General features: G+C 40.3%; 4 protein-coding genes across 8 annotated transcripts in view; 1 reads left to right on the forward strand and 3 right to left on the reverse strand.

Annotated features, from left to right (window-relative positions):
- Positions 1 to 4,246, reverse strand: part of si:dkey-112m2.1 (transmembrane protein 132C) — a 183,930-nt gene extending 179,684 nt beyond the window's left edge. For 2 of the 5 annotated variants that reach the window (XM_061747773.1, XM_061747768.1), the window contains exon 1: positions 4,138 to 4,246. Coding sequence is in view for 1 of the 5 variants with exons in the window: in XM_061747772.1 (XP_061603756.1) it covers positions 4,138 to 4,151 (14 nt within the window). In the remaining 4 variants the exon portion in view is untranslated. The remainder of the gene's footprint in view (positions 1 to 4,137) is intronic. The other 3 variants (XM_061747771.1, XM_061747772.1, XM_061747770.1) reach the window with 3 other exon arrangements.
- Positions 4,247 to 4,279: 33 nt separating this feature from the next.
- On the forward strand, positions 4,280 to 7,489 carry LOC133465230 (ubiquitin-conjugating enzyme E2 G1-like). Its single transcript, XM_061747785.1, has 6 exons — positions 4,280 to 4,478; positions 4,766 to 4,868; positions 4,993 to 5,090; positions 6,629 to 6,807; positions 6,881 to 6,977; positions 7,053 to 7,489. Exons 1-5 carry the CDS (start codon positions 4,436 to 4,438, stop codon positions 6,965 to 6,967), a joined length of 510 nt encoding a protein of 169 aa, XP_061603769.1. The 5' UTR covers positions 4,280 to 4,435; the 3' UTR covers positions 6,968 to 6,977; positions 7,053 to 7,489.
- Positions 7,490 to 7,975: 486 nt separating this feature from the next.
- On the reverse strand, positions 7,976 to 12,164 carry arpc3 (actin related protein 2/3 complex, subunit 3). The gene is made up of 7 exons (XM_061747784.1): positions 12,025 to 12,164; positions 11,598 to 11,697; positions 10,167 to 10,243; positions 9,850 to 9,918; positions 8,950 to 9,076; positions 8,689 to 8,783; positions 7,976 to 8,221 (listed from the first exon to the last, which is right to left on the reverse strand). The coding sequence occupies exons 1-7, from the start codon at positions 12,028 to 12,030 to the stop codon at positions 8,159 to 8,161; spliced, it is 537 nt and encodes a 178-aa protein (XP_061603768.1). The 5' UTR covers positions 12,031 to 12,164; the 3' UTR covers positions 7,976 to 8,158.
- A 45-nt stretch (positions 12,165 to 12,209) lies between these two features.
- gpn3 (GPN-loop GTPase 3) lies at positions 12,210 to 17,398 on the reverse strand. Its single transcript, XM_061747780.1, has 8 exons — positions 17,221 to 17,398; positions 16,972 to 17,080; positions 16,342 to 16,509; positions 15,553 to 15,677; positions 15,340 to 15,455; positions 13,403 to 13,499; positions 13,060 to 13,188; positions 12,210 to 12,495 (listed from the first exon to the last, which is right to left on the reverse strand). Exons 1-8 carry the CDS (start codon positions 17,266 to 17,268, stop codon positions 12,430 to 12,432), a joined length of 858 nt encoding a protein of 285 aa, XP_061603764.1. The 5' UTR covers positions 17,269 to 17,398; the 3' UTR covers positions 12,210 to 12,429.
- Positions 17,399 to 17,526: the final 128 nt, after the last annotated feature.

Genomic DNA, 17,526 nt, shown 5'->3' on the forward strand with positions numbered 1-17,526 from the left:
ATTTATTGCAGTGAATAATGCTGCCCAACGGTGTTGCGTCATAGCGGTTAGCATTACACATACAATAAGAGAAACATTTTCTTCCAACCAGGTCAACTGAGTCTTTTTTTCCGTGCACGCCCCCCATCACCCATATACACTGAGGAGTAAGTCCGATGAATACACTGAGGAGTAAGTCCGATGAAGTCCAAATTCCTATTGATTTGGGGAGGAGTCACTGGTTCCAGGCAATAAATTACAGTGATGCTTTTTTACAAATCACTCTCAAGAGCAACTCATTCCTTAAACCTGCAGTAGAAACAACCGATGGCAGTGATTTTCATGTTGTCCCTTTGCTCTATTGTAGAAAACTTCTAACAAAGATGTTCTTTTGGAAACGTGAAAAAGTGAACAGTTCTGTTACGACTCAATCAATCAAATATAAACTAATAGCCCTGAGGTTCTGCTGAGTGGTTATATCTTATTTAATAGGTCTGCACTTGATGGGAGGTACTTCAATTAGAATGCTCTATACAGTATGAACATCACAGAAACACGCTCAATAACTAGAAATGCATAGTCGTAGACAACCAGATCCCGTACACTCTGAATCAATGAGATTAAAATGTCATAATGTATAAATAAAGAAATACATTTTGTTGATCTATACCATAGCAACTAAATTGTTTGTATGGGACATCAAATTGCAAAAGACAGTAGCGTGTGAATGAAAAGAAGTTCATAAAAAAAAAAAAAAAAAACGTTTTGCCTTGCTGACCAAAAACAACAACTGCATTCCATCCATCCATCCATCCATTTTCTGAGCCGCTTCTCCTCACTAGGGTCGTGGGCGCGCTGGAGCCTATCCCAGCTGTCATCGGGCAGGAGGCGGGGTACACCCTGAACTGGTTGCCAGCCAATCGCAGACAACTGCATTCCGAAAATATATAATTTATACAATCAATATACTCCCAATTTAAAGTGCAAGAAACTTTTAATTACAGCAAATTGTTTTACATTAAAGTGATGATGAGTAACGGCTTGGTACAAATGAACAACATTCAATGACCTTTGAAGCAACCTTTAGCGAAGAGGCCTAACCTTTTCTTGGAGGGAAAATTCTCATTCTCTGAATCTGTCCAATGAATAATAATGCAACAAATATTTGCCCTCAGAACATCAATGAACGGGCTAAAAACAATGCTCAAAATTACTGATACTTAGCCAATCAACCGTGTATGTTAATGGAGTCAAAACCTGTGAGACGTTAATTTATCAAACTTGATCTCAGTTCAACGATTAACTGTGCGTTTTCTTGCTATATAGTAAGGCACTGTTGTTGTAGTATTACTGGATTATCTTACTAGTGAGGTCTGTGAGGACAAAGAATGTACCAGTTCACGGACCTTAAGATGGATATCAACAATACAGAATACCGTTAAATGCTCAAACGGCTTTCCTTACAGGAAGTGGGTCTGACTGCTTAAATTAGCTGCTAAGTAGCCGCTGACTGGCTAACGGCTTTTCATGTTGTCGGTTTGATATTCGAAATATGTGACTTAAAACATTACCTGTACGGTAAATAAAGGTATATGGATGAATTTAATTAGTCTATTTATGATTGGGAAAATGTAAATATAACATCAGATATTGTGTGGCAGAAGTGCTGCAATGAATCCCAGCAGCCCTAAAATTTAAGAGAAAAAAAAAAACATTTTCATTTTTAAATAGAAAAGTGTAATACTACTGTACTTGGTTATAATATTTTAACAACAAAAATACAGACCCTTCCCGTCCCCCATTCCCTCAAAAATGCTTTGCACCTGAATTTCTAGGCCATTTTTAGGGTTGCTTCGCACCCCTAAAATGAATCCCAGCATCCCAAAACCTCTGATATTAGAATCGCCTCTTGGCGTGGGTGAGGTGGAGCCTATCCCAGCTGATTTTAGGTGTTAGGGGTGGGGGGGGGGGGGGGTACACCCTGGACTACTACCCTTCACAGACAAGATGACGTCTTGGATTCACCTAAATGCATGTTTTTGAATGTGGGAGGAAACCGAAGTACCAGGACAAAATCCATACAAGCATGGGGAGAAGGACAATATGCAAACACCACTGTGAGGCAGGGGTGCTAATCACTCATCAAATATCATTTAATGATGTTAAGCATTAAATTGAGCAACCAGTTATCTACTAAACTTACCTCCTTACCTCACTTTAGTGTGGATATCAGATGTGGTTCTTGTTTCATTGTGTCAGAGCGGTCTTTTACATCTGCATTTCCTCTACAGTACAACTGGGTTTGGATGACACAAATTTCCAACATTTGAGGTTGTGGTGGTCTACAGGCTCGTAAGAGAAATCTCTGCAGTAGATTAAAACAGCTTGTGGCGCCTCCATGGAGCAAGTCAAATGTTTTCTGATATATATTTAATTAAGTGGTGCCTTTTCTGTGCATTCAAGATTGGGTGCCTTCAGGGGGAAAGTAAACAAACAAGTGAGGAAAAGTCTGAAGTGAGCGGAGCGCCGCTGGAAGGAGCCGGAGAAGTTCCCTCAGGAGTCAGAGGTTGTCATCTGTGGGAGATATATTTGTCATGATGCAAATATGTGTGTGGTTTTTTTTCCTCCTGTGTGTGGATTCACAACTTTATGAATGTGTAGTACTGTATATCCAATTTTTCTACTAGTTTGAGAGTTTAAAACTGCAAAGAAATTTAAATTTTCACTTATAGTGGTAATGTGGAATGTTTTGGCCTTGACATATTGTAATCGGTGTAAAAAGAGAGTGGGACAATACGTTAATGCAACTGGGTAAACATCTTGAGAGGATATGAAGGAGAATTCTTGTGGGGGAATTTGATGTGATGAATTACAAAACTAGTTCTAATCCAGTGGATTTTTCCTTGCATGGTTCAATACAAAGTGGAGGGGAAATCGTTCGCTAAAAATATACTTTAACACGGACAAAGTGGTAAATGGTAATACAGTAAAGGAGAAAACAAAAGTTTATGAAGGTTGATTGGCCCACATTGAAGGGGAAAACTCATTTTTCAAACCAAAATGATGTTTTGTCACACCAGTACTGGAACTTATTCTCGCAAACCTTTTATGTCTCGTGGAAGAACATTTAAGCATTGTGTCTGTCACTGTAGGTCACTGGCAGAGATAGTTGAACAAAGATACATCTGTCCATATACGACACCGCTTATCCTCACTAAGGTCAGGGGTGAGCTGGAGCCTATCCTAGCTGACTTTGGGACATCTATGTTGTTGGAATGTGGTAGTACCTGGAGAAAACCAATGCAAGTCTAGGGAGAACATCCAAACTGCACGCAGAAAGGGCCAAGCCCGAATTTGAACCCCAAACCTCAGAATAGTGAAGCAGAAGTGCCAACCACTATTCAGCCATGCCACCCCAAGGATACACTTTTTTTGGGGGGGAGGGGGGGTAATACATAAATAATCTGAAATGAGCTAATTTCCTGCGGACCAATTTCTCACAGCACAGTGGTTGAGAATGATTGCACTAAAAGAGCAGTTGTGTAAGAAAGATGATGACAAAGTTATGCCATAACTGACATCGTTGCCAACCTTGACGATGGCACCCTTTTGAAAATAGTATAAAAAATACCTAAAAATATACCATACCTAAAATCTTGAGCCCCATTGTTTTTGTATTAAGAAGTTGGGACAACAAATGGTGCATTTTCACCGGTTGTACAGATTCATAAGCTTCTTAATATTTATCACAGGAAAATTATACGTATATCACTGGAATTGTCTTAAAAGTATTTCTGATAAGTCAATTAATCTTTGACGTTTTACACACCTACATTTTTTTCATTATTGAATTCAATGTTGCTAAACTAAACTGGCGGCTAACCAAACTACATTTTACATACTAATCTTATTAAAGATAAAAGGCACGTCTTTCGTACAATATATTTGGCCCCCCAAAAAAGTAAAAGTATGCAGTGTTTTTTTTTTCCTTCAGCATTTACTTTTGCCCATTATACACGTAGCAATATATAGCAATGTAGCATTTATCCATATGCCCCACACCTCTGTCTTGCGGGCTTCTCTTTTACTGTTGAATTGCTGTAAATATACTTGCTCAAATTATTAGAACATTTTATAATTCATTGACATTTCGCTTACCTACAACTCGTCATTCAGCCGGTATTTCTCGCTGGTTTCGTGAACAAACTGACACCGTGGACGCCTGCGAGCTCTGACTGAGGGGAAATTGTCACGACGTCACTTGCTTCCTGTGAGCTCTTTTTCCTCGCTAGCTCGTGTGGTCGACGTCACTAGAGAACGGAGAAACGTGGATGTTGTCCCTAGCGTTTGTTGTCAAATGTCTTATTTTTCGGTGTCTGTTGTCTGACACCGTTTGAGAGGAAGTTCGTTAAATAGCAGAGTGGGGAGTTTTAATTTTAAAAAGAAAAAAATAATAATGACGGGACAGTCGGCGTTGTTGCTACGTAAACAATTAGCAGGTGAGTTAGCAAAGAGGCACAGCTCTGTGATCTGTTGAACTAGAACGTTTAGGATTTTGTTCGGTTGAGATAAAGTTGGGCTTAAAAGTGTGTTACCATAGAAAGAGCTAGTAGCTGTTGCTCAATCACCGGCTCGCAAATGAAGCTCTCTTTTTGTTGCACGAGGGCCAGTAAAAGGATTCGATGCCAAGCTGTCACGTGTATTCAGCAATACTGTTTACGTGTTATTCGCCATTATATTGACAATATACGGGCCCACGTCTCAGCAAACGAATATGACATTTCAGATTTGAACAAGAACCCCGTGGAAGGCTTCTCGGCTGGTCTTGTGGACGACAATGACATCTTTCAGTGGGAAGTGGTCGTCATTGGACCCCAGGACACACTATTGTAAGTGAAGTTCACCCAGTCACTGGTAAGCACCAATGGGTGCTTGAATTTAAAGGGTTGAAAAGTGTTGTTTTTTTTTTTTATCAATTAATAACTTTTGATCTGATATGTTTGGATTTTGTAGTGAAGGAGGGTTCTTCAAGGCCACTTTAACCTTTCCCCGGGATTATCCTTTAAGACCTCCCAAAATGAAGTTCATCACCGAAATCTGGCATCCTAACGGTTTGTTTTCTTCAACTTCAATCGGCTACATGCATCACTTCATGCAAAACTTGGGTGAAGATTCGGCACTGATATTCTGCATTTTGACTCATATCGGCATCTGTCTTTTTTTCCCCCAATGGTGAGAGATGGATGATAGAAAAATGAAGAGACAATAAGAAATCAATTTAAAACTGGGTAAACTTAAGGGAACTATTTATTTGTTTGTTTTCTTTGAACTTTATAAGCCATGCTGCTGAGCCTGAGAACTGCTTGTACTTTTTGTTAGAATTTTAAAACAAATGTGTGTTGTCTAAGATCTGTTAGAATTTTTAAACAAATGTCTATTGTCTAAGATTTAATAAAAAATAAAGTTAACAAATGCTTAAAGGCATTTAAACAAAGTTAAGTATTGGAGTTTGTATGAGGCAAAATGTTGATGGCAATATTTGCCCTTTAACTGCAAATTAAAATCGGCTCCAAATATCGGTTATTGGCCTCTTTGACTGCTAATAATCGGTATTGGGCCTTAAAAAAGAACATACTATATCTAGTTAAGATTCTTAACCAGCATACGTGTAAAAAGAAGTTACCAGTGTAGAGCCGTATTTTGAAACAATTATGTACATTAAGTTCTAGGAGTTCCATTCTGTCGTAAACCTAATTTCTATGCAAGTCGAAACGCTTTATTCTGATGCTAACCTCCACAAACGCAGTAGCAAATTCATAAATACAGCAAATGCTTTCATTTAAAAAAAGGATCAATCAATTGAAAAACCAGTACGGCGGGAACCGACCGTGCCTTTTTTTGCCGCGAGCCAACATATTAAGACGCGCTATAGTTGATCACTAACCTACACTAACGCAGTAGCGAAATCATAATTGCGGTAAATATTTGTTGGTTAAATACTTCTGAGGCCATGAATCTTGTGCCGGGAGACCACGTAAGAGACGGTGTCATAGTCTACTAACCAACGCTAACGCAACGTAAAGTCATAGTGAAGCCACTGGGAATTAGAGTGGGCTAACTCCATTTTGGTCATTTTACAGGAGAGTGATTTAAGATTTTACAGCTGCAATAAAATCTGGTGTATATGTCTTGGTGATTTATATGGCAATGCTTACATATTTCCGGTGCTTGATTTTTTTACTTATTGTTTTTCCTCAGTTTTTTTTTTTTACATTTTACCAAATGATCATTCTAGATTTGGATCATATTGCTTGCACCTTTATCCACAATAACTTACTCTCATCATGTTCAGTTTCATAAATTGGAGCGTCAGTATCATCTAGGGTTACGTTCACACTGCGGGGCTTGATGCCTAATTTAGATTTTTTGTTAAATCCAATCTCTTTATGTAGTCATTCACATTACAAAAACAAATGCAACTTCCCCAGGAGACGGAATGTGTCCGTGACGTCTCACGTATGCGCACAAAACAGGATGTAAGATTCTCTAACTTTTGAGGCGTTTTATTTATTTTTTATTTTTTAGGGTATTCAGATGTTGAGGATCCGCTGTACATAAATGTAAAAAATATATTTTTTTGTGGGGGCAGTTGCAAAAAATGGCGACGTATGCATATCCATCCTACATGAGCCTGGAGAAGACAAGTATGGCTACGAGAAGCCGGAGGAGCGGTGGTTGCCAATCCATACCGTGGAGACCATAATGATCAGCGTCATCTCCATGTTAGCAGACCCCAACGGCGACTCTCCCGCTAACGTCGACGCAGCAGTAAGTCTGTGTCCATGCCGACATCTTCCATTAGAATACACAAATGGTCACATTTGTACGTGTTGCCTTGCAGAAGGAGTGGCGTGATGATCCTAAGGGTGTTTTTAAGAAAAAGGTTGCACGTTGTGTCCGGAAAAGTCAAGAGATGGCTTTTGATTGACTTCTCATAGGCAAGTGCAACAACTTGTAACATGACTTCAGTGGCACACAAATCATTGAAGCTTGATTGGGTTGTTGTGTTTCAGATCGAGGATTTAACAACTTGCTGAGGTGGACCAGCATTGACCCATCAATGACAGACGTTTACGGATTTCAGATGTAACAACATATCTGTAAATGCCATCTGATTTTTTTTCCTTCGATACATGCAGCAAATTCAAACCTTAGTTTTTCTTTATATATATCTACCTATTTATTTTGAAATGAGAACCAGTGAAGAGGTTTTGGGGCTTTTTTTGGGGTGGAACGTGAGGTTTACGTCTGCCACACTGAGCCATACAGCCTACAGTGCCTTTTGTAAAAACTGAAGGTTTGTGTTGTGGAAAAACAAAAGGGCATATCAGAATATAGTGTATAAAGTTTATTTTACCATCTTTGCTGTGGTGTTAATAAATAGAGTAGTTGGGTGATATGTTTGAGAAGGTAGTGGTTCTATGTGAAATAAAGTGATTTTTTTGTTCCATTTCGCTTACAATTTATTTGAGTGCTTTTACATGCGCATCAGTTTCAAAATGTAGAAGGCTTTGAAGGTTTGAAAAAAAATCAAACAGTGCTACACACTAATAACGTGCAAGAGGTACTGTAATCCAGGCTAATCCCTTGCTCTTTGCTGTTCCCATGGGATGAGAACAAATTTAGTAAACAAGTCCCGAAACTAAAAGATGTTTAAGCTGACCCATCACTGAAAGAATATCTGCCATTAATTCTAGTAATGTTACTGAAAATCCAGGCAGCTGTGGCTCAGTTGGTAAAGCAGGTCATCCAGTGACCGAAGGGTTGGTTTGAATCCCAGCTCCGAAGTGTCCTTGGGCCTGGCAGCATCTTGCATGGCAGCAACCGCCCATTGGTGTATGAATGAATGAAAGTAAAGTGCCTTGTACGATGTCATAGGAAACGTGACCTTCCTTTAAACATTTAAGAGCACACGCAGTAAGAACACAGAACAACATTGTCCCACATCCATAATTGCTTTATTGAATTAAGCACCAGCTCAATTTAACGTTCACTTTTAAGAACATATCCGTATCAACTCAAAGCGTATAAAATTGCACCACAAAAAAGCACAAATCCAACCTTAAGAAATAGAGTGCCCAACTGGCAGGCACAGATGAAAACACTGCATGCTGCCTGTTTACTGTCCTGGAGCAGACAGACTCTTGTTCATGAACTGCTTCTTGACGAAACACATCCACCACTTGAAAGAAAAAAAAAACAAGCAGGAAAGTTGTGTGCACCAAATAATACAATCGGAGCGATGAAATACATTTAGAACATGAATGCTGGGCTGCTTGACTAAGCTAAATACTAGTCCAATCAATCAACCATAGGTAGACAAGGTACTTTTAACACACACACCCCCAATCATAAAGAATGTACTTTAACTTGCTCATTAGATTTTTTGTTTATTTTGTTAAGGTACAAGCAAACTTCACATACAGTGCCGCTAGGAGATGGTAGACGATGCCACAACATCCACCTAACATTCCGCATCTCACTCACAATTTGATATATGGGTAAATTCAGTTATGAGCTTAGTCACAGGATGAATTAAATTCCTAAATCAAGGTGCCACTATATATAAAATCAATCCAGAACAATTGTTCCACAAATGCGTGTCCTGTAAATTTTGGATTTCCTTGCGTGTGTACAAAGTGGACTCACCTTACTGGGTTTGTCTGTCTGGGGGTCGAACACACGGTCACATAACCTCAACCCTGTCTCCTGCCTGATCTGCTGGAGGTACAACCTCATCGTGTCTGGACAAGGGTGGAGAACATCGACAACAGTGTATCTTTGTTGGAAATGTTCTTATTCTGGATCCTCTTTTAGGCACATGATATCACCAAATCACAGCGTAGACTAAACTGTACTGTCGGCCCTCTATTGTTGGTTTCTTGAATGCTCTTTTGACCACCGTCTCACCTTCCTCCTGCCGGTTGGTGGGCTTGGCGTACATCGCGTTGAGCGGGAAGCCGGGCTCACCGGGAATGGGAAATTTGGTGATGCCAAGTGTGTACATCTCTTTCTCCCCTTGGCCCCTGGAGCTGCACTGTAAAGAGCAACACGTAAACATGCTACATTATCAAGAATATTACATTAGGACACTGTTAAAAAAATACTTGAGGTCTTGTTCCCCTTAAGTGTCCGTAATGGCACACAGACTGAGCAATAAAATAAAAAATAAAAAAAACTTTGTTGCAGAGAAATCCTGAGTTCTTCTGCATTAACATATTTTCACACTTGTGTGCCAGTTAAGAATGCCACTGATTGTATTAAAAAACTGCTACCGAAGAAATTGCCCGCACAGTTTTAGGATGGTAAAAGTTCCACCCAACTTTTATTTATCCCAAAATAAAAGTACAGTGGACCCCTGCTACTTGCAGGGATAGGGACAGGCTGGTCCGTAAATGGAGAAAATATGCGGTTAGATGCTCATCACAATTTCATTTATTTAAACCCAACATATCTTGAATATGCGGGGATAACCTGCCAATAAGTGTTTTTTTTTTGTACGTGGCTGTAGTTTGCTGTGGCGTAAAACTACAATGAAGAAGAATCAAGAATGAGGACAAATTGTATAGAAACAGTACTGGAGCTAACTGAGGCAACCAAAATATTAGAAACAGCTCTCAGAATGCAGTACAGTTTTACAGACCGCAAACTAAAACCACAATAATAATACACTTTAAATACCCATCATCAAAACCGATCATTACTGTCTTTGTAAAAGGCAGAATTATAGCTAGCGCTCTTGTATTAGCGCTCATGTCGTCGTGCTGGTGGTCATAATGTTGTGGCCGGTCAGTGCAGGTTATCATTTACCTTTTGCAGCTTCTTTAGACACTCAGAAATATAGAGTGTGATGTAGATCAGCGTCCTGTCTGCCTCATTCTGAAAGAATAAAACAAACACGTTAAGCACTAAAGACATGTTTATTTAATACATACAATAGTGCAATTCCAAACAGTTCTAAACTTCCACTCTGGGCAATGAGAGGAAGCAAGCTGGGGCATGTAAAGGAATGCAGTGCACAGCTACTTCAACACGTCATGCATATACGAAGTCAAAACCAGATTTTTTTCCCCTTAAACATTGTCTGATGGTTTAAAATGTGAGGAAACTGCATTCTGCTGTCTCACCTTGATCTCGTAGTTCTTGAAGAAAACATTAGCCTTGAAGTAGTAGATAGCCTCGTCAATAATGTCAGAATCGATGCCTGAAACGAACAAAAACAGGCTGCTAAACAAGCACTACCTTTCTAAATCATGGGGGGAGGGCTTGCAATGAAAACATTTTTTCAAGAATGGTTTAATGTGAGTTTTGAGAAGATTCTCAACAGTCATTAAATGTATGGATAAATGAACTCAAGTCAATCGTTTACGGCTTTTTGATTGATAAATTGATTATGATTCAGTTACTGGTTTAGTCCATAAGAAGTCAGAAAATAGGGAAACGGTAATGTAAAAGGATGTTTGCAAATGTCTTTTGATTAAACGCAAAAGATAGTCTGCTTTCACGGAGGACTACAGAAATCACAGAACATTTACAGTTGAGAGGTTGAGATCAGAGGATTTGGACAATTTTAAAGGGGACATATTTTGCCAAAGCAACTTTTTCTAGTATTTGGGATGTAATATTGTCTTTATGGTGCCTAGTAAACATGTGAAATCTGAAATAAAATCCACGCGTTCCTGAGTTGCACACATTTCTCTGCCGAGAAGCCTGAAATCATGTCATTCGAATTTCTCAAGTTCATCTACGTCACTAGCAAAGATCTCCGCCTTCCCTTTCCGCTCCTAAGCCAGCGCTGTCAACGTAACAAGTGCTCTCACAAGTTGATCTTCTACACAGAAGCAACCGATCAGAGGAAAGGGGGCGGTCTTTGCCAAATATGGACAAAGAAGATACAAAACTGGGTCAAGCAGAAGTAGCTGACAGAGGGGCCTTTTCTGGACATTCGTATGACAAAACCAAGGTGTTTTTTCTTATTTTTTTAATGAAATTTACACTTTTATACTACGTCCATGTTAGAGAGTCACTATGGAGGTCTAAATAGCCAAAAATACAGGATGTTAAACATTGCCTCTCAACGAGTAATCATTAAAATAGTTGATTAATTTGATTGAATAATTGTGACACCTCTAGAAGATGCATTAAAACCTTAAATGTCTCAAAACTGGAGTACCAACCAAAACAGGACTAAATAAAGGAAGACCAGCACCGGAGCTTTAAGATAAGCTTCAAACATCAGGTCAGAAAATTCCAGTTTACCAGTTTTTAATTTCAGGCTGCCAATTTAATGGCAAATAAGCCACTTAGTTTGGTCATCAATGTATAATTTGACAGTCAGTGCCTCACCAGCCCTGAACCTCACCGCACATCGCTTATTTAATGTTCCTAATCTTCATAGATGCGTACATCCATAAATATACGAACTATATAGGTTATAGAAACATTATTCCGAAACTATACAGGAAGTTGCCCACACACCATTCAATTATTTGGAGAAGCAGAAAATGAACAGCAAAGACAACATGATTCAAGGCAGGGTAAAGGGCGAGTACACTCACCGTCTCCTCTAGCCGGCCCCTTAAACTGTGTTTTAAGGGGCAGTAAAGCCATGTTCCCCACCGTCCTGGTGTTCTCCTCCTGCATGGTTGAGTGATACGCCTGACAAGAAAGATTTAATACAGCTGCTGACTTAAACTGTATTCTATTCTAACTCACAGCGGCGGCTGCTGCTAGCAATACCCGTGGACGTCACACGAGTAGCTGTGTGACTTTTCCACGGGCAGCACTAAACGTTACGCACAATATCGGTAGAGGCTGACTGAAACTGTTCCAAGACATTTCTTTTTAGAAGCGAATGCTAATCGTGTTAGCCAACGATGCTAACATCAAAGCTAGCACGCTCGACAACGCGTCCCATCTGTTGGTACATTTTCCGTTAACTACTAAAGCTTGGACTCACCTAAAGACATCGTGAAATGCACTTACCGGCATATTGAGTTAAGAATGATCAATTCAACTGCTCAGCGACAAAATCTTAGCACCGTAAGATGCTGCTTCCGCCTGTCCCACCCTTCTGTTAAAACAGGAAGAGGCCAGTCGGCCACACGGCATTCTGCAAGATGGTCGCAAGGAGGTGCCAAAAACGCTTAGTTACTCAAGACAGCAAAAGGTGAAGTTTGGGTATTTTTATTATTATTAAAATATAATATTTACACCGTTTTTTGAACAAAACGTCAACATTTATAATGAAACCAAACAGGATAAATAACAAAAGGCAACGACAAAACAAAGTCCCTTAGTCATTGAGGCTCTTTGTAGATCATTTCCTGGTTCTTAATTTGCCTTTTAGGGAGCTCGAGTGGAAGTCATGAAGTCCTAAAATGACATTTCTCAGCTTTCTACTTGGCCTTGAAAAAAATCATCATAATTAGTGTCGCCAGGGTCTTCGTCAGTTTCCTGGAAAAGAGGAAAGAATGGTAAAAGTGAATGCCTACTTAATCACAATTAAACATACAGGTGGTCCTCAGTTTATGATGGTCCCGATGGAAGACATTTCAAGGACGTGAACGGGGCACGGCGTAAGAATTTGTTGTCATGCGACACGAGAAACGATGCTCAAGCACCACTGCTGTACCTACTGTTTTCCATTTGATTATTGACTCATTTGAGTGTTTTTATACAAATATTTGTTGTAATTATGACATTTTGCAAGTTACAAACGTTGCACAATGAGCTAACTTGTTGAGCTGCGTAAAACTACAAGTAACATGTCACAAGAAGGTATGCTCAATTACCACCGTACAGAGCCTACTGTTTTTTATTTGTTTTTATTTATGGCCTAAAACTGTTTGTCATAAAAAAATATTTTACGTAATTATGACTTCACTCTTGTGTTAGGGTAAGTTAGTGACAGACTACTGCCTGTTCCGACCAGCGCAATGATTTGCGTTACATCACCACCACACAAACAGAATTCTATCGTAAACCAAAGACTCCCCCTAAAGGAATTATGCTTGTTACCTTTGGCTCTTTGACTTCCAGATCCTCTCCGTACTGTATGGAGACGTCAATATGTTGAAGCACTATGTTGATACCCTCCTCATCGGTGCGGTCAAATGGCATAAATCTCACCAAACTGTAGTCATCAATCTGTAAACACAAACAGAAAAGTTTCAAAAACAACTACAGTGCATCCTCTTGGGATAAGATCAGCTGATTGGTTGGATTCCATTCCAAATGAGGGATACTTAGTGTAACCCAATTTCTTAAGCAGATGCTTGTGTGCCACCAACACACACAACAATCCTAATTATGGCAATTAATAATTCCAGTAAAAACAAAGTATCAGATCAACTGCTCTTACCAGTTCACAAATAGCTTTTGTCAGCTTCTTGAACTTTTTACTTCTGATGGTGTCAGAGTTGTCCCCCATCATGGAGTACATATCAGGATCAAGATACCTTACACACACACACACACACACGCACACACACACACGCAGTATATAAACAATAATTGACTACTTCTGCTTAGTGGGGTTTAAACTACAACAAGGAAATACACTATTTCAAATAGTGGGCTCCACTGTAATACAGTATGACTCAAATAATTGCTGGGTGTGTCGCCGTGACAGTACAAAACTAAACACCCCTTTTCAAATATATGCTCCACTTATATGCTCATCTGTGCTGGTGTCTGGTGTGCCACATAAAATATGTCAGACAGTTGCTTTCAACAAAATGGGGCAGGAGAAGTGAAAGTCAGGTGTTAAAACTTCACACCCCTCTCCCAGTATCCCGGCATTACAATTCCCATCCATACAGGCACCCGCCAACCTCTGTTACGGCTCTGATACTGCCTCCAAAGGCACGTAGTTCCCAGGACAACTTACCGTATTTTCACAACCATAAGGTGCACTTAAAAGTCTTACATTTTCTCCAAAATGGACGGGGCGCCTTATAATGTTGCGCGCTTTGTGTGTGCACCGAGTTCCAAAATCTGAAAATGTTGTTGTGTGACTTTAATAAGCGCTCCGCTTGACTGACTGGGAGCATTTCCTGCCGACACGCTGCTTATATAGAGGAAGGTGGATGTGACTGAGGACAGCATGCAGACGTAAAGGAGGAAGGGTGCGCGTGAAGGAGGACGCTAAAGGCACGCCCCAAGTAGGTATATAGTTCGGGTATGTGCATCGGTTTGGCTAAGGACCCCCGAAAATGGCACCTACGAAGTGACACGGTTACGAAGCACAGTTTAAACTGCAAGCTATTAGTTACGCGGAGGAACATGGGAATCGAGCAGCCGCGAGTCAATTCAAGATCAACAAATCCATGGTTCACAAGTGGAGGAAGGAAAACGAACTTCGCCAAGTCAAGAAGACGAAGCTGAGTTTCCGCAGGAAAAAAAAGAAAAACAAAACGCGGAAACAAGGCGAGGTGGCCCGAGTTGGAAGACCAACTCGAGCAATGGATTAATGAGCAAAGAACAGCCGAGAGAAGCATCTCTACAGTCCCCATGCAACCGAGTGTAATAACTCAGAGCTTGCCATCATTCCGGAAGGCTTGACGAACTGCTGGACATCGGTCTAAACAGGGCGTTCAAAGTGAAGTTGCGAGCGGCGTGGGAGCCATGGATGACAGATGGGGAACACAGCTTTACAAAGACTAGGAGGCAGCGTTGGGCGAGTTACGCCACAATTTGTGAATGGATTGTGGGTGCTTGGGCTAACGTGTCTGCTTGCACTGTTGTTCGAGCTTTCGTAAAAGCCGGCATCATTTCTGAGGAGCCGCACGGCAACGAGACTGACTCCGACAATGACGAGAGGGAACCTGGCGTGTTTGATGGAGAACTTGCCCAGCTGTTCATTTTGGATACAGAAGATGAGGACTTTGATGGATTTGTGGATGAGGATTGATAAAAAAATAACGTGAGTGCATTGTTAAATACTTCAATAAAGTACAACCAAACTCAGTTTTGCTCCCGCTGCCTTTTTAAAAACATTGTTTTAACGTGCATTCATGCTACCGTATGTTTTAAGCTAGCATGTGTTTTACCATGCCTGCGCCCAATAATACGGTGCACCTTATGTATGTGTTAAATACAGAAATGGACCCCGTAACTGACACTGCACATTTTAATACGGTGCGTCTTATGGTCGTGAAAATAAGGTAGTCTCCCCATTCCATTGTCTTATGTATATACTACCATCAACCCAGAAACAAATGAAGGCCTCCGCCAAAATAAGACACCCGGCACCCTATATGAGAAAATAGTGTCAGGAAAGCAAAAACTACAGTTTACTGTTCAAGTTCTTTTTTGGCTTTGGGACTGAGCAGATCCATTTTCGTCATGATGTTTATTTGTGAAATCTCCAACGACACCATGGCACTCAGGGCCACCATGACTCCTGAGATAAACTGCAGTCATAGAAAGGGGAATTAATTTCACGTATTAATCACGTCACATTAAAAGCATATAAAAATGGGGTGTAAGATATGAAGACTAAAATGCAACCTTAAAAGACTCCACCATGAACTGGGAATCGACCAGAAAGACTCCACACACTCGAAACTCCCACTGCTGGAGCTGTTCCACCAGCTGCCTCATGACGGGGAGGTGAGTATACAGCTCAATCTGACCTGGAAAAGGCAAAGCAGTTGATCTTAAAAGCTGACATAATATGGAAAATGTTCTATTTAAATTGCTTTTCTTCTGTATCTTGCTGGTCTATGATGAAACAATGTGACAAATTTACATAATAACCACATACACAGACTGCCCAGAGCGGATTACCATTTGCTAGAAACGTTAACAGCATTTGTGTCCAATAACAAGCAAAGTTGTCAATGTTGGGGCAGAGAGTATTTGTGTTTGGCAATGTGTCTGCTGCATGCGCATGGATCCACACAATTGGCCCGTGTAATTTGGAGGCTTGGAGATGAAGTGAAAATACAAATGAAGCTTTTGCTTTCTCTTAAGAAGGCTTGCTTTTCTCTTTAGACTCTGGGATGTTTGAGAACAACTAGCAACACCATTGCTCCACCTCCGGTCACCATAGTAATGGATGATTTATTCTGCAGGAGGGGTGAGCATTGGGTCATCTGAATGGGACTGAACTGACCACCCAAAACCAACTAATTCTTTGTGTATTTTCCAAAACCTCCAATTATTTCTGTATTTTGACCAACCAAGGTCCGTTAACTTTTATTTAAGACATCTAGGAATCATTTTAAATTGTAAAAAAAGAAAAAAATGTAATGTAGCATGTCTTCTTTAATCCAAATGGCGTAGGGCAACATTCACCTGGGCAGTCAAACAGGATGTAGTCATCCTCGACGTGACCCAGGGCTTCTTCCAGCCAGTCGAAGTTGTTGGCAAAGTATTCCATGCAGAAGACCAGACCGCCGTTGGGGCCAAACCTGAGAGATTGATCCTCCATCACGTCGTCCACCTGAATGAGTTCACGGATGTCTGAGAACATAAGATTAAATTGGATAACCTTTCTTAGTCGCACAATGGGGAAATGTGCAACGTTTTCAGGAACGATACTGAACACAGGAAATAAAAAAGGAAAAAAAGGCAGCATCATGCAAGGACACAGAAAATGTAACCATTGTTTTATCACCTGGAAAAATTATGTATTCTGTTCTTTATCATAGGTCTATGTACAGTAATTGTCAATTACTCAACAATACATTATACTTTGGATACCGCAGAGGAAAGAACTGTAATATGGGGTCTTGTGCTGAAAACGTTTTGGAAACCAGATGTCTAAGAAGCAAATGAAGCTTTGAGCAATGTTTCCTTTCCTTAGCAGTGATGTGTGCTATTTTGTCTACATATGGACAATTATTGTGATCAAACTAAGTCTTAAACGACTACAGTACACTGGATGCTGGCACCCTATGTGAACTACTAAAATCACTCACTGACCTGCCATAACAGGGTAGTCAAAATGCTCAGCTGCAGGATCCAGATTGACCACTTGAACAGAACGGTTCAATGACTCAAAATGTTGGATCATCGTAGCGCAGTAGGTGCTCTGCAAAGTCAAACAAAACAAGTAAAGCACGTGTCATAAGGATCGAGAACAAAGATTGTTGTTAGCTAAAGAGCTAACAAGCTAAGCTATGATACCATATCGACTATGTGTCTTAAACCAAGAATCGTCGGACCACTTACCTTACCACTACCCGCAGGGCCCATAACTATCTGAGCATAACGAGGCATTTTTTCCACAAATCAAGAAATGTGTTTGTTGTTGTAAAATTAGCTCCCTGTCAGAGAAGACAACATTTTCTGTAACAACCACAAGCCGGGTCGTGTGGGTACTTCTTCGCGACCGTTTGGCGAAATTCCTTTTGTTGTTGAGGCAAACTATCGCCATCTAGCGTTAAAAGCGGTGAACTAACAACGCCCCAGCTATGACCAGAGATGTTCTCAGAATAAGATTATATACTTGGGAAATGTGTAAAACACAGACAGCAG

This window comes from Phyllopteryx taeniolatus, chromosome 15, assembly GCF_024500385.1.
Source record: "Phyllopteryx taeniolatus isolate TA_2022b chromosome 15, UOR_Ptae_1.2, whole genome shotgun sequence".
In the NCBI taxonomy this organism is placed as follows: Eukaryota; Metazoa; Chordata; class Actinopteri; order Syngnathiformes; family Syngnathidae; genus Phyllopteryx; species Phyllopteryx taeniolatus.

What these genes read in the sequence shown, in the direction of transcription:
- LOC133465230 (XM_061747785.1), top strand. Translation starts at nt 4,436, where the DNA reads ATGACGGGACAGTCGGCGTTGTTGCTACGTAAACAATTAGCAG. An exon ending in CGAAATCTGGCATCCTAACG is followed by an intron (nt 5,091 to 6,628) that starts GTTTGTTTTCTT and finishes TTGTGGGGGCAG; the next exon opens with TTGCAAAAAATGGCGACGTA. An exon ending in CCGCTAACGTCGACGCAGCA is followed by an intron (nt 6,808 to 6,880) that starts GTAAGTCTGTGT and finishes GTTGCCTTGCAG; the next exon opens with AAGGAGTGGCGTGATGATCC.
- arpc3 (XM_061747784.1), bottom strand. An exon ending in TCAAGAACTACGAGATCAAG is followed by an intron (nt 9,919 to 10,166) that starts GTGAGACAGCAG and finishes TTATTCTTTCAG; the next exon opens with AATGAGGCAGACAGGACGCT. An exon ending in GTCTAAAGAAGCTGCAAAAG is followed by an intron (nt 9,077 to 9,849) that starts GTAAATGATAAC and finishes TGCTCTTTACAG; the next exon opens with TGCAGCTCCAGGGGCCAAGG.
- gpn3 (XM_061747780.1), bottom strand. Translation starts at nt 17,268, where the DNA reads ATGCCTCGTTATGCTCAGATAGTTATGGGCCCTGCGGGTAGTGGTAAG. An exon ending in GCCCTGCGGGTAGTGGTAAG is followed by an intron (nt 17,081 to 17,220) that starts GTAAGTGGTCCG and finishes TTGACTTTGCAG; the next exon opens with AGCACCTACTGCGCTACGAT. An exon ending in TGGAAGTCAAAGAGCCAAAG is followed by an intron (nt 12,496 to 13,059) that starts GTAACAAGCATA and finishes CCTCTTTTCCAG; the next exon opens with GAAACTGACGAAGACCCTGG.